The sequence below is a fragment of the Sciurus carolinensis genome, chromosome 1 (assembly GCF_902686445.1).
Source record: "Sciurus carolinensis chromosome 1, mSciCar1.2, whole genome shotgun sequence".
NCBI lineage: Eukaryota > Metazoa > Chordata > Mammalia > Rodentia > Sciuridae > Sciurus > Sciurus carolinensis.
This window is the reverse complement of record NC_062213.1, coordinates 63,235,165-63,251,134: the sequence shown is the minus strand read 5'-3', so window position 1 is coordinate 63,251,134 and position 15,970 is coordinate 63,235,165. Positions and strand designations below refer to the sequence as shown.

The window sequence follows — 15,970 nt, the reverse complement described above, 5'->3', positions numbered from 1 at the left end:
TACATTTTTACAGTTTAGTATTGCAACCTTTTAGGAGTTTTCTCGTAGTTTCTGTCCCACACCCAGCATTTGAAAAGTAACCACCTGAATCATCAAGCTGTCTGCTGACCAGCTGCCCCTACAGGAGTGGAAGAGACTGAGTCCCTTGCTGAAGACTGCACTTTGGCTTATGTGGTCTCATTCCTTCAAAAGACCTAGCCTGTATCCTAAGAGCTGAGGGCACCATCCAGAATCAGAAAACTTCATACTTGCAGGCTTATCTCATTGTGAATGATTTTGTGTCTAGCTATGGCATCCCGAAAGTAAACTTATCTGCAGTCTTCAACCCCATCTCCTGCCTCGATTCCACTGTGATTTCTTTAAAGAGCTTCAGCTCCCTCAGAATCAATGATCTCTGCCTGCAAGGCCTGCATATCTTGACTGATGCACAGAGCTTTTGCCATTACCAAGTTAACTTGTAGGCAGGATAATAAGTTCTGTGGAGACATTTTATTTTCCTCCCACATTTTCCTCTCTATGAAAGTCTTTAAGAACTTGAGCTGAGGCTCTTGCTTTGCCCCTGAACTATACCTGTAGCAGTTCTTGATAAGAAATTGAAATTTGGGGGGAAGTTGTTTCTGTGGGCTATAGAAACTTTGGTTGCTGTTTTTTTTTGTTGTTGTTGTTTTTGAAATTTTTTTTACTGTACACAAATGGGGTACATCTTGTTTCTCTGTTTGTACATGAACTAGAGGCATACCATTTGTGTAATCATACATTTACATAGGGTAATTTTGTTTGATACATTCTGTTATTTTTTCCTTCCCCCCCTCTCCTCCCACTCCTCTTTTCCCCTCTATATAGTCCCTCCTTCCTCCTTTCTTGCCACATTATGTATCATCATCCACTTATCAGCGAGATCATTCGTCCTTTGGTTTTTTGAGATTGGCTTATCTCACTTAGCACGATATTCTCCAATTTCATCCATTTGCCTGCAAATGCCATAATTTTATCATTCTTTATGGCTGAGTAATATTCCATTGTGTATATATACCACAGTTTCTTTATCCATTCATCAATTGAAGGGCATCTAGGTTGGTTCCACAATCTGGCTATTGTGAATTGAGCAGCTACGAATATTGATGTGGCTGCATCTCTGTAGTATGCTGATTTTAAGTCCTTTGGGTATACGCCAAGAGTGGGATAGCTGGGTCAAATGGTGGTTCCATTCCAAGTTTTCTAAGGAATCTCCACACTACTTTCCAGAGTGGCTTCACTAATTTGCAACCCCACCAGCAATGTATGAGTGTACCTTTTTCCCCACTTCCTTGTCAACACCTATTGTTGCCTGTATTCTTGATAATTGTCATTCTAAATGGGGTGAAATGGAATCTTGGGGTAGTTTTGATTTGCATTTCTCTTATTACTAGAGATGTTGAACATTTTTTCACGTATCTGTTGATTGCTTGTAGATCTTCTTCTGTGAAGTGTCTGTTCATTTCCTTAGCCCATTTATTTATTGGGTTATTTGTATTCTTGGTGTAGAGTTTTTTGAGTTCTTTATACATGCTGGAAATTAGTGATCTATCTGCAGTATGAGTGGCAAAGATTTTCTCCCTCTCTGTAGGCTCTCTCTTCACATTGCTGATAGTGTCCTTTGCTGAGAGAAAGTTTTTTGGTTTAATCTATCCCAGTTATTGATTATTGCTTTTATTTCTTGTGCTATGGGAGTCCTGTTAAGGAAGTCTGATCCTAAGCTGACATGTTGAAGACTTGGACCTACTTTTTCTTCTATAAGATGCAAGGTCTCTGGTCGGATTCCAAGGTCCTTGATCCATTTTCAGTTGAGTTTTGTGCAGGGTGAGAGATAGGGGTTTAGTTTCATTTTGCTACATATGGATTTCCAGTTTTCCCCGCACCATTTGTTGAAGAGACTATCTTTTCTCCATTGTATGTTTTTGGCACCTTTGTCTAGTATGAGAAAATTGTATTTATTTGGGTTTGTGTCCATGTCCTCTATTCCATACCATGGTTGCTGTTTTAACAGATTCCTGAGCTTCAGGATCGCTTCGAAATTAACCTATTAACAAGGTGCAAGGTGAAGCCTTCTAGGACTGACATTTTGCTGAGGACCATTATGTCCATGAAATATAATCACCATTCTCCCTCTTCTCCAACTATTTTTAAAAGAACTGAAGTTACTACTGATAATGATTTATCTTGGGAGTTTTCTTCCTCAGTGCTCAATTTTCTTTTTACGGATTTGGCTCTGCAAAGGAGACTATGTTTCCTTAAACTGCTAAGTACTTCTGATTCACATGAAAGTATCATTTTATATAGCTTATTCTGTGTATCTATTTATTGGCAACCTAAATATTGTTCTGCTGCAATTGAAATTGAAGTCTCTTTAAATTAGTATCGCCATCTGCCTTTGAACTTGCAGGTGCCAGAAAAATCTCAATAGAAGGAGGAGCAGAACCATATGGAACTGCCACTTAGGTTTTCCAGATATAAGGGATCCTACTGCACAAATGGAGGTCTCCACCAATGAGGTCTTCTGCTTCCAGCCAGTATAGATCCCTAGAGGGCGCTGCTTCTTCAGAGGTTTTATTTTTGATTAGACCACTTGCAGCTAAGGATTGAAAGTCACCTTTTGCTTCCTGGAAACCTGCATAAACGCTGGACTCTTTTTTGGAAGTCCTGGAGCTAGAATTTGCAAGGGGTGGCCCAGTTTTGTGTCTTCTTTTATCTCCCCAGTGAAACTACTCTGGCCTGAAGGAACAGCACTATTAAAGATACTGTTGTTAGACGACTTTAGACTAGAGGGATCAGCTGTAACTGAGTGAATTTTAATCTATCATGAAGCCACACAGTGAGCAGAACTGGAAGTATCCTATAATCTGAGAGGCATCCTCATTTGACTCGGCCTTTGCTCATTAGATGCCGTATCCATAATGCCATCAGGAATGTTCAGTTCCTAATTCTTGCAGTCTCCACTTAGTGGCACTCAGGATCTCACAGCTGTCGTTGGTGGTGCAGTATGAGCATCTGAGTCACCTGGGTTCTGTGGTTATAGGCCCCAGTTCTCAGATTCTGCACCAGAGTGCCCTGTGTATGCCAGTTAAGTGATTTTAAAGTTAAATGCTTCTTAGATGTGTAAGAAAATTTCCACAGAACCACGCCGGACACGGGAAATCACATAAGGGAGTTTATTAAGCAAACAGAGTGTCTCCCTGCAGGGTAAGAGAGAAAATGAGAGGAAAAGAGAAAAGAAAAGAAAGGGCACGTGCTAGAGAGAGTGGAAAGCCAGGAGGATAGAGAAAAGTGAGTAGGACAGACAGAAGAATGGAAAAGATGGTGGGGAAGCTACAGTAAAACAGTTGCTAACAGGGGCTAACAGGGGACCAATATCGGAGAAGGATACTTGCAAGCTGACTGATGAACCAATAACTAGCTAGGATGTTCACATATTGACAAGTGGTTGGGAGGCAGGGACAATGACTGCACCTGATGGGCGGGGGAGCAGCTGTATACATTACAAGATGTACTTTGATAGTTGATATGGTTCAGATATGAGGCATCCCATAATGTTCATGTGTGAGACAATGCAGGAATTTTCAGAGGTGAAATGGTGAAATGATTACATTATAATAGCTTTATCCCAATTGGTGGATTAATCCATTTCATGGATTAATAATTTGAATAGATTAATGTGTGGTAACTATAGGTAAGTAGGACATGACTGGAGGAAGCAGGTCACTGGGTGTGCCCTTGGGGATTATATTATCCCTGGCTCCTTGCACTTAAACTCACTCTGCTTCCTGGCTGCCATGTTCTCAGATTCTCATTGACCTAATCCTCTGTCTGCTTCCTGGCTACCATGAGGTGAGCTGCTTTCCTCAAGCTTTAGCTCTCAGTCCTAATGTTCTGCCTCTCCTCAGGCCCAGAGCAATGGAGTGGGCTGACTATGGACTGAACCTCTGGGACTGTGAACCAAAATACTTTCCTCCTCCAAGTTGTTCTTTTTGGGTATGTTGGTTGCAGAGACACAAAGATAAATGTGTGAGGTATTTTCCTAATTGCCCTCACCGTTATTGTCCTCAGTGAACAGAGAGTCACACACCTCGAAGTTAGACTTCCTATAGCGCAGGCACCCAGCACTCTTGCTTTTGCTACCTGTAGTACTCTGTCTCCTGAGTACTACAACTTGAATTAATATTTTTATGAATTTTAACTATAATTGGCATGGTAATAGAGTGCGCTTTGCAATTTGTGCCTTCATACTGGCAAATTCCAATTGGTTGAGTGACTCCAGATGTATTTTCTCCATTTCTATCTAAAATGGTAACAGTAGCATATTGCAGTGTTGGTAGGAATAGACAACATCATGCATACAGGGTACCTAAGCTCAATAAATCCTATTGCAATTTGTTTGAAGGAGCAGGAAAAAAGGCAGAAAAATGGTGTACTAGTAACTCTTTCACCACTTACAAGCAAATTCTTCAAATTGTCTAGGACACCAATCAATAGAATAAAGACACTAACATACTTTTATGAGGGAGTTTCCTTGCAGTCTCTTTCAGATCTATAATATTTATTATTTTCACTGATTTTTATTTGATTTACATATGTGTACTTGTTGAGCATCTATTATATACACCGTACTGTGCCACGAGCTACAAAGGATGAAAAACATGAAATAAGGTGTAATGTAATCTTTTTATCACTTGAGACTGGCAGTGACATGAACTGTGAGCTTCAGGGAGCCTACCTCCTGGTGGGGAACAGAGGTGAAGCAAATCACGGTCACCAAATAGGCCAAAGGGCAGAGGAGAAATGCAGCATATAGCAGTTCAGAGGAGGCAGGGAACATAATCAGTGGGGACCTCAAGGGATAATTTTGAAGTACAGATGCTACCTAAGTTGAGATTTAAAAGTGTTGGAGAAAGGACAGGCTGGGTGGAATAGAGTGTAGTTACAAATCAGTGATGAGGTGTGTATTTAATTCATCCTGTGTTCATCAGAAGAAGAAAGGGCATATGGTGATGGAAGCATTTTTGCAATTCTCAAAAAACTAAATGCAATAAAAAGTTTGTACCATAATTGTCGAAGAATGACTACATAGGTTTTACATTTATTGTGATCATTGACAAACGAAATACACAGAAATAACACATACTGCATATCATGTCTGCTAATTTGGACTTCAAATACATGACTCAAGGTAACACAGAATGTTCTGGGTCCAGCAAGAAGGGTTGGCTGTTTATCACAGTAGGAACAGACAGTACACAGGGTGCCACCCACAGGTTCTTGAAACACAGAAAAGCTTTCCATAGGGTAGAATTCAATCTAGCACTTGGGACTATTATCTAAGTTATTTTATATAATTATCAAGCAGGAATCCAGTATTGATATTTGCATTCTAGCTTAATACTTAACATCTATTACTCCTTTATCCTTAAACATGTGTGTTCTAGCAAGTAAGTTTTGTAAGCATTCAAATGATGATATTGCCTTTCATTAAAATCCAACTTGAACAAATCTGCCAGAATATTCTCAATTCCTAGTGATTGGCAGAAAACATGAATAGAAAGAAATAATTGACTTTGACAGAGAATGCAGGAACCACTGTTTCCCATGTAGTGGCATCAATTAGATCTCTGCTCCTTCCTCATTCTTTTTAGGTGAACTGAGATGCAATAACTCATGCACCCCCTGTAAGAAGCCCTGTTCGGTGTCTGGGAGACTAACGCTTTGGGCACTGTGTTTTTGTCTTGACTGCTTTCAGCACGGAATTCCATTTGCTACTCATTTGTTCCAACCGCTCTTTTTTGAACCTGTCTTGAAACGAACAATGGTTATCCTCATCTTCTGTCTCAGAGATGATCTCCATCTTCTGAATGATGAGTTTAATAAGCTCATGCTGCTTCTCCAAGAGAGAAGAGAGGTCCTTCAGCCTAAAAGAACACACGTTTCATGAGTTTATTGTCAGCTCTTCTTTGAACCTTTCTGAATATAGGTAGAACATTCCATAATGTTCTAAATTAAATGGGCACAGATAATAACAGCTTTCTGGTAGTCACAATACTCCCAATGAATACATTGCATTGAAGTTTCAGTGATTTTCCCAAAGTACAAGATTAGTTCATGGCCAGTTGTTGTTGTTGTTGTTGTTCCAAGCTTACAGACAAGCAACTATTGCACAGAAAGGTTAAGCAAGTTTTCCAGGGACACAGAGCTAGTAAATAGTTAAGTAGGGCTGGGGATATAGCTCAGTTGGTAGAGTGTTTGCCTCCCATGCACAAGGCCCTGGGTTCAATCCCCAGCACCATACACACACAAAAAAAGTTAAGTAGAGGTTTAAAAGGGTAAACTAATGCTAAAACCCTCATGCTTACCTACTGTCCACTACACAGCTACTCCACAGATCCTCAAAGGTTTTCAGAGTTTTGCTTTATGAATTCAGATAGCTCATGGTGAATGCAGTTTATAACACTGCCCCCAAGAGTAAGGAAAACACCATTTTAATTTTTATTCACTTATTTCTTAGAAGGCAAACTGATTGGTGAAGAGTGCCAAATAAGTTTCAGGGTCCTAAAAAAAAAGTCTCATGATCCTCAATACTCCATCTATATCAGTCAACAAAGCATGTCTTCATATAGGAAATAAAGACCAATATGCAATATAACTATATACTACACATTATTATGTCAGAGTTTTAAATTCTCAAATATAGGTAGAAGGAAAAAATACATACCGGTATTTCTGTTTCAATATTTCTATTTCTAAACATGTATCAGTATTTGATATTTCTTGTCTTATTTCCTGGGTACCAAAGAGGTAATGAAATAAACGCTGTTGGATAAAACATAATAGTTACTCAGGTTGAATTTATTTCAGGAACTCTTTCCTATGCACACACCAATAGTCAGCCATTGAACCAGGTTCACTAAGTGCATCTGTTCATAAGCCACAGCTGTGGACCTCAGAGAGCTCACTGTCTACTGTGAGAAACAGCCCTGTACAAAGTTATAAAATGAAGTCATATAAAAAGTAAGTAAAACTTGTGCAAACAATAAGAAGGCATAAAACGGGGTAGATAAGTGTTTAGGAAAGGGCTGAACTGAATCATTTAATAAATTCTCATGAAATAATGCCCATTATGGGTGGTGATATTCCACCCAAGATTCACCAATTCTTTAAAACTGCTCTGCAACATTATCTGACATGACTGAACTAATGAATGAATTTCACATAGGAAAATCTGAAATATAATTTTAATGAACTTTGTTTTAATTTAGTGTCCTCTTTTTATTGGGGGGAGGATTAAACCCAGGCCTTGTGCAGCCAGGCAAGTGCCCTACCACTGAGTCATACCCCCAGCTTAGTGTCCTTTAATCCATGGGTGGACTGGACTGGAGAGGGTTAAGGGCCAATCTGAAATGACCAAGAACAAGATCATTTTAGGAGTCCAGGTAAGAGAACTTGGCTACTTGCACAGGCCTCCCAGAAAATCAAAGGTACCAAATGTAGGGATGGACTTGCAGGGAGACGAGGAGGGAGGGGAGATGTCAGGATGACATCTGGATTACTGGCTTGCATAGGTAAAGGAATAGTGTTGATGTAAATTGCAATGAAGACCTTTAGAGGAAGATGAGAACTTTTTCACTGTCTTTCTATAGGTGATGTGAAGAGGGGGTGAGACATGGAGGAGTGAAGGTTGGTTTTGTAATGCTGAATTTGAAGTAGCTTCATGACAGGCAGTGGTAATGTCAAGTAATCAGCTGAATACAGGGCCCTGGAACTCAAAGGCATGCTTTCAGTGGGAGAAATGAAGTACTGGATTTAGTGTTTAGATTGCAATTGCAATTCACTTGAGTGAAACAGGATGGGAGATATTGTGAATAAAGTTTAGATAATTCTTATATCAAGTTTTACCATTTTAGGACTATACAAATTAAAAATAACTGCAAAGAACTAAGGAAGAATAGTTATAGAGATGGGAGAATTCAGCATGGTCAGGATTAGTACCCAGAACCTCTGACTCTTGGTACAATCCCTTTTCCATTAAAGGTGATGATCTTGCTTGATCTTTGATCATTTTGTATCATTTCTATAGTGGACTTTCTCCATGTATGTGTATTTGTGAGTGCTTATGTGTGTTCTTTATCATGTGCTCTATGTATAGACATACATGCACATATATACATGTACATATATCTACACATAAATCTAAGTGGGAAGTGACAGGAAAAAGAAATAAGGTACACCTGTAAAGTAAAAAAACAAGACACTGAAAGGCTACCACTGGTCTACCACCTGTCTGCTCTCCCAGGTACGTGGGCATATTTAATTTGGATGCTGTGGATGAGCCACCTGGAAGAAAACAGAAGTCTCCTTGCCCAACGACTGTCATTTTCACATTGTGTTAATCAATTATTTTAATAATAATAATAAACAACCCTACAACTACTTCTTTCTCACAAGCAGAGCAGAATCAGAGCCCATAACAGGGCAACGGTGGGATAACATAAGGAATGAAACTTACCAAAATCCTGCCATGTCTGGGCCTATTGGGATACACGATGATGGACTTCTGATCTACTTTATGTAAGAACCAGAGTGGTAGCTTCTTCTCTAAGCTGGTGTGAAGTTCCACCTAAAGTGTATTTTGGATTTATTGATAGAATTATGAATTAATATCTGGAAGTCTTACACTGCACAGAAGTAATCATGAGGATGGCAAAATGAAGATTGATTCCTGTGTCCTTATTTATGCACAGAAGCTGGGCTGGCTAGGACTCTCAGTCCCTTGCTCAGTCAAGTTCCCCCACCTTTTCCCCTCCCTCATCCACCCACAGGACAAGGAAAGCAATCTGCTGGGGTGGGGATAGGCTGTTAAGGGAATAATCCCATTTAGGTCAGCAGGTGTTTAGTTTTCAGGGACTGTGGTCAACATTGGAGAGATAAAGAAGAAACATTCTTGGGGCATTACAATACTGCCAAATATCACAGCTGGAGAGTGGAATGGTATGAATGTAGAAGGGAGAGAAAGGAGTGCCTAACTGGAGGAGCATAAAGGTAAGCAGTAAAAAATAAAAAATAAAAATAAAAAAAAAATAGAACTAGTATGTCTAAGAGGATTTGGTGAATTTTTATGCTATGCTCTCAGGTGCAAATGGTATAGTGAATAAATTTCTACTTGGGAAGGTATAATATTTTATCTCGCTTAATGCTCCTGCTTTGAGTTTTCATTTAGTTTAATTCATTTATTTTTAAACTTTCCTTTTGTGTTGGCCAAGTTTATCTTTCACACTTTTTTATAATCCTTTGTGTCAGTTGCTTAGAAATATTTTTTGTAATTTCCATACAGTGAGATTTGCTTTCTAATCTATGACCATATGTTTTTCAATACCTGGATGTTTAGGTGATTGATAGTTATAAAAGATGAGATGGTAAGAACTTCCCTGACCATATATGGCTTAAAGCTGTAGCCTCCACGGCCTCCCACAAGACACTCACTGTCTGGCTCCCTGCTATTTTTATAGTGCTTACCACCCCTAACTTCCTGTATGTTAGTTTCATCTTCAAGAAAAACTATGTTTTCTTGTACTTTGCTAGCAATACCAGTTAGATATTTTCTTTGATTTTTCTATAATACTTTTCTGAGTTCCTTTTGTCCCCTTGGGTCTTTAGGGTAATATTCCTTACCCCTTGCCATATTTATTTTTTAGAGGTTACTTGTTATTATTTATTTACTTGAAGTCAATTTATTCAAGCCCCAAGTTTGCCAACATGGTGTGTCCAAACCCTGTTCATATATAGGAGCTACCAGATAGCCTTTCTCAAACATGGTCCTGGAGGGGTTGCAAACAGAGGTTTCACAATTGATGTAAAAAATTGCTTAAAAATAACTCAGGGGAAAGAAGAAAAGGACATCCTAGCTTTCTAGTCAATGCTGTTCTTGATCCAAAACAAAGAACAAACAAGGTCTGAGACTTTGTGCTGTTTGGTTTCAGGGACCAGAGTAAATACAATGTAGGCTCACGCTTTTCAACTCCGCCCTCCTATCATGGGACTTTAGTGGGCTTTCCTAGAACATTTTATCTAGTGCTTTTGTCTACACTATTCTTTTTATTTATTTCCCCTGGTGTTTTAAAGCACTCTTAGGGCAGTTAAGAGCCACTGCTGGAGTTTTTCTCCTATCCACCTACCTGGAGCCCTGAACTTCATCCTCCCTAGAGTCATAACCTACCGTTAGCTCTCTCTTGTTCCAGTCTTTTCCCACTAAGTCAACATAACAAGCAGATCATCTTAAATACCATTTTCATTTTGTGAGGACTGATAATAACTCTAAATTAACAGGATAACTCAAAGTACTTTGTCATTTTCTGCCTTTTATTGCAAAGTGAAGGTTTTTCTTTGCTGTTTTGGAACAAAGCCCTCATCAGCTAGAACAACCTTATTACCCTCTCACATGAACCACACTTCAGGCAAGGAGGCCTCATAACAGCACCTCACCCACTTCCCCTAGTTATGCCTTGGGCCTTTGTTCCCCTGCATCTCTCCTTTCTGGAACTGTTGGGGGCTGTGCCATGTGGGCTGCGCCGGGATGGCACCTGGCGGCCAGCCAGAGGTTGTTTTGATCACATTGGCAGTGAGGAGGTTGATTAATATAAGCACACCCAGGTGATTTATCATTGGCCGTATTCAATTAAGTCCATGCACACAACACATGCACAGGTGTTCCCGAGTGCTCCTGCTCGGGCCTGCTCGTTTTAACCTTTGCCATGATAGGGCAGCTGGCTCCTTGCCTGATCTCAACTGGCATGGCCCCACTCTCCACCTCCTGGAGGGAATATAAGCGGGCAGTAGGCAGAAGGCAAGAAGCGGCAGAAGGCAAGAAACAGCAGCAAGCAGAGAGAAGAAGCAGCAAGCAGTAATCAGCAGGCAGCGGCAGAAGGCAGATCGTAGAGCAGAGAACTGAGAACACAGCTCTAGGTCATAGATCACAGATAGATAGCACCTAGTTCACAGGATGCAGGACGCACCTCTAAGAAGAAGCAGCAGAACTCTAAGAAGAAATAGATCTCTGATAAGCGTAGCAAGCCTCTCTTTCTCTAAAACTTTCTCTATAAGCAAAGTCTCTCTTCCTTTAAGCAAAGTCTCTCTTCCTCTAAGCAAAGTCTCTCTTCCTCTCAAAGAAGCCTCTCTTCTTCTAAAAAAGCAAGCAAGCAAGGAAGCAGCACAGAAATAGAAGTAGTTTATTTCTAGTCCACCTCCGATAAATACCCGCGCAATTGTTGCTATAGGCGGTAATAAATATCCACAGGATTGTTGCCACGGGCGGCGACATGGAACTGTCTCACTGCCCTTTAAAAACCCACCAGCTCTCGATGCTCACTCATCCCACTTCTTCTATGTAATTTCCCTTAATTGTTTTGCATTTATTTTCTGTACCTGGTAACCATTTAATTCATATATTTTTGTTTTCTAGATGTCCCATACTCTCTGTACAATACACAGCTAAGTCATACAGCATAAAGTTTAAGAATAGTTCTCAGTTGAGTTTTGATCTTTCATTCTTTGAATGTGTAGTTGGTATGATAAGTAGGCACATCTTAATAAAGTCATAGATCACATCCCTTTATTTCCTCTGAGTTCTCACACTAAGTTGTACCATACAGTATACATACCATGTGCTGGGACATTGTTTTTTGAATAAAGTTATATTTTAGCATGGGTTTTTCTTTCTTGAACTGGCGTAAGTTTCTGAATGCATACATTCTACGGATCATCTGAAATTCTGCATTCCAATTTGAAATTTAAAGATAATACAATAAAGAGCATAGAAATAACTGTGTTCTCTGATAGAAAACTACCTCACAAGATTCAGTAGTCAAGGACCTATGCAAAAGCCTTGATTACAGCAAAATTTACAGCAAATTATCTAGAAAAATGACAGGATATCCATAAGGACAAAAGTATCATGGATACAGTTAAAACTTAAATATAAAACAGGCTTGGGGACCCCATGATTCCATACTAAAATATCAGGAGCTCCTTTGAATGCATGGGCTATGATAATACGTAATACCTCACACCAGTGATGTTCTTGGTCTAGCTACTAGCTATGTTTTTGGCCATGTGTTGTCATAAACAGGTCCAGGTAGTGTCTACATTTCTCTGCTTAGATTGTTCTAGGACATTTTTCATCATTCTCAGTAACTTTGACTACAGCAGGTTTGCCAGAGAACATGTAAGCAGACATAGGATATAAATCCTCAGTATTGAGAAAATATCCATAGTAAATATGAATATAAAAAACCTGCTATTCTTATTGCAAATAGTTACGACACTATGCATTTCAATAAATATATAAATGAATATAATACTTACCTGCATAGCAATCCTCTTCAATGATGCGTGTTTCTGTACCTCAGCAATGTCACCAACTGCCAAACCGATCTGAAGTACAACACAAAATTTAATCATGGCACAACTAAAAATGCACTTCAGGTATGTTTTAGTCTATTCAGGCTTCTACAGCCAAATACCTCAGGCTGAGTACATTAGAAACAGCATAAAATGATCACAGTTCTAGAGGTTGGGAAACCTCCAGAATAAAAGCACTAACAGATGCAGTGATTCCTCACAGAATGGGTTCTATGTGTTCTCACGTGGTAGGGGGCAAAAGAGTCCAACAAGCTTCTCATGTCCTTTTAATACAGGCACAAATCCTATTCATGAGGACTCACCATCATGTGCTAATCACTCCCAAGGGCCCCGTCTAAGACTGTCACCTCGTTGATGAGGTGTCAGTGTTTAACCTTTGCAGGGTATAACCACTCAGTAAGGTCTCTCTGTCCAAAGTGGAGGAGTGGGCATGTGATCTACTAGCAATGGTTGAGTAATGCTTTGCTAATATGCCTTACAGAGAACTACAAACCCCATAGACCTTTGTTCAGAATTCAGGGTATGTTTATCATGTGCCAAGTGCTGTCTTCAGTACAATGATCTTAACTATTATCATAAAAGCTTAAGACATACAGATTAAAATGCAACCCATTTTAAGATAAAAATATGTTCTTTTTGGAGAGGACATGGGAGATGTGATATCAAATGCAACTGGGGGTGGCCATGCAACATGGTGAGAAACTCCAGGAATTGAGTAACTAAAGCATATAAAAGTGACTTGACAACATGTAAAGTTAAAACATTAACCTGAGGGAATAAGAGTTTATATCTCATACATGTTTGCAGAAGAAGGTACAATTCAGTGGTAGGTAAAACTCTGGTGAGAAATCCTTCTAGAAATCCATGACTAGATAGAATCAGGTGAGGGGAAGCTGTTGGTTCAGATCTATTCAATCTAATTAAATTGGCTCATTCTTTTAATTATTTTTTAGGTACTTAGTCCCTGTCTCTGCTGAGTTGGCATCCTGGAAGCTGCACCACAGAGGAAAAGCCAGTAACTGCTCTCAGGGAGCTCAAAGCCAGCAATCCCAGAGAAGAGTTCTGTCTGCCTGCTCATTGCTGTATGTCCACTGTTTTGTATACTGTGCACACAGTATACAAAACTTTTGCTCAATGAATGAACAGTGTGAGAATATATTCTAGAAGTGGCAAACTGGCATTGAGAACAATACATGCTCAGCAAATGGGCTTTATTTGTCATGATTTTTGTTTTAAATTAGCAAGTCTTTAGATGGCGGTTCTCCCCAAGTTACAGCAGCCCAAATCAAAACCGATCATCTCATATTTTCTTCTTCACACATTTAAGATGCTTGCCTGGGATCTGAACACATTTCAGTTTAGGATACACAAAACAGATCAATTATCAACCTTTAATAGTTATCGTTCATTGGATCATGTGCCAAGCACCATTTTAAGTGTTTTGTGTTAGATAATTTAATCTTCCCCAAACCCTAAAAAAGTAGATTTTATTATCTGTGATTGTATCCTCAAAACCATGATAACTTGAAGAGGCAGCAGCCAATTCTGATTAAAGTAATGGGGGATGAGGGCATTGGTTAAGGAACTCTGCCCAGAAGACATGACACTTAAGCTGAGTTTTGAAAGTTTAGAGTTAATCCATGGTGGGATAGTTTTCCAGGCAAAAGAAAGAGCCTATGCAGAGTCCAGGAAGCATGAAGGAAAGCAGGCACACTCCTGGAAAAGGTGAGACTTTGGTAAGATCTGAGTAAGATCAAGATCACAGAGACTGCCAGACATAGCGGTACAGGCCTGTAATCCCAGTGGCTCAAGGTTGAGGTAGGAGGATGGCAGATTCAAAACCAGCCTCAGCAACTTAGCGAGGTCCTAAGCAAATCAGTGAGTTCCTGTCTCTAAATAAAATTTTAAAAAGGGCAGGGCATGCAGCTCAGTAATTAAGCACCCCTGAGTTCAACCCCAATACCAAAAAAAAAAAAAAACTCCAAAAAATAGGTGAGCCCCTGGCAGGTTTTATTAGCCATCTCTGTAGTGAAGATATGTAGGAAGAATTTGAGAAGTATTAGTAGGTAGAACCTCTTCAGACTACTGCAGCAGTTTTGAAGAGAGCCATGAGGGTGCAAGCCAGCTGGAGTAGACATAAGAGGCAAATAACTATGGAAAGAAATGAGGGAAAGTGGAGGGACGGGTCAAGAATAGCTTTCAATGATGTAAGACCAGTAGGAGATGCTACTGAGAAGTGGCAACAGATTTTGAAGGAAAGATGGCTTCAGTCTTGGCTCTGTGGAGTTTGATTTTTCCTTGGGACATGCAGGTAGAGATGCTCAGTGGGAGCTGGGTGTGTACATCATCATTGTGTGAAGCTGACTACTAACCCAAATTATCTTGTGAATAATCATCTTCCCAGATATAAGCCATTATAAGAGAATGTGGGCTTGTATCATTCTCTATGATTCCTAGTACTAGCCTTTATTTTTCAAGGATTAAAAAAACTCTGGAGTTGTATCAGATAAGTGAATCAAAACACTAAGGAGTCTGCATTATTTCTTTCCCAAAACACTACCTGACACAGTCTGGGTTACAGAGTCAGACTCCAAAAAAACATGTAGAATGCATGCATATATGCACAAACAGATAAGGGCAAAACAATCTTCATCATGCCAACTAGAATTTTCAAAGGTCCTGGGACCAGGAGGCACTTTTGTCTGCATCAGCAAAGATGTCCCAATTTGAGAAAATTCTCTAGAAAATCCCATGTGAAGAGCACTCCCCTGTCTGCTGAGTGTGTCTAGACTTTGACTTGGTTAAAGGTGGCATCTGAATGCAGCCAACAGCCTCTAAAGGAGAGCCTCTTCCCCGCTTGAATCTCTGGTTAATGAGAAAGTCAAGGTAAAGACAATACACTCTACAAAGGTCTTTGCCTAGTCTCTGACATCCTTCCCAACTCCAAAGAAGCCCATACCATCACCTTCATTATCTTACTCTTTCTAGTTCTTTGCTCCATTTATCGCCCCCATTACATTATCTTGCATATTAACTCATTATTGCCTAATTCCTGACTGGTTTGTAATCATATTGATCTATTTTGTTCACTACCATTTTTAAGAATCTGCAACAGTGCCTGGCGTGTAGTAGATTCTTGGCAATTATTTGTCAACTGAATGCACACCCTCCTGAGCCTCTTGATGTCCCTGGTATACCCCAGGCACTATGTATGAACTGAATGAATAGATTTTGCAGTAGCACTTTTTCCATTGCTATGGTTTGGACCCCTACACATCCATATGTAAAGGCCTGGTCCCCAGGGTGAAGGTATTAAGAGATGCTGTGAACTTTAAAGAGGTGAGGCCTGGTGGGGAGGTCCTTAGGTCATTGGGGGAACGCCCTTGAAAGGGATTGTGGGACCCCACCCATACTCTTTCTCTCTGCTGTAGTTTGAGATGTTATTGTTTTGTTCGTATATGTGTTCCCACCATTATATGCCACCCTCTGCTGCCCACACCAGAACTGAGCCAATACCAATACCAAGCCTTTG

General features: G+C 39.9%; 1 protein-coding gene and 1 non-coding gene across 2 annotated transcripts in view; one reads left to right on the top strand and one right to left on the bottom strand.

The window, feature by feature from the left end:
* Positions 1–5,143: 5,143 nt before the first annotated feature.
* Positions 5,144–15,970, bottom strand: part of Trpa1 (transient receptor potential cation channel subfamily A member 1) — a 51,680-nt gene continuing 40,853 nt past the window's right edge. Inside the window, exons 24-27 of the mRNA XM_047567045.1 lie at positions 12,382–12,450; positions 8,531–8,641; positions 6,740–6,837; positions 5,144–5,939 (exon numbers count right to left, since the gene is read on the bottom strand). Of these exons, the coding sequence (XP_047423001.1) occupies positions 5,729–5,939; positions 6,740–6,837; positions 8,531–8,641; positions 12,382–12,450 (489 nt within the window). The 3' untranslated portion in view covers positions 5,144–5,728. The remainder of the gene's footprint in view (positions 5,940–6,739; positions 6,838–8,530; positions 8,642–12,381; positions 12,451–15,970) is intronic.
* On the top strand, positions 6,241–6,317 carry Trnag-ccc (transfer RNA glycine (anticodon CCC)). The gene has a single exon. It is a non-coding gene; the product is annotated as a tRNA-Gly (tRNA).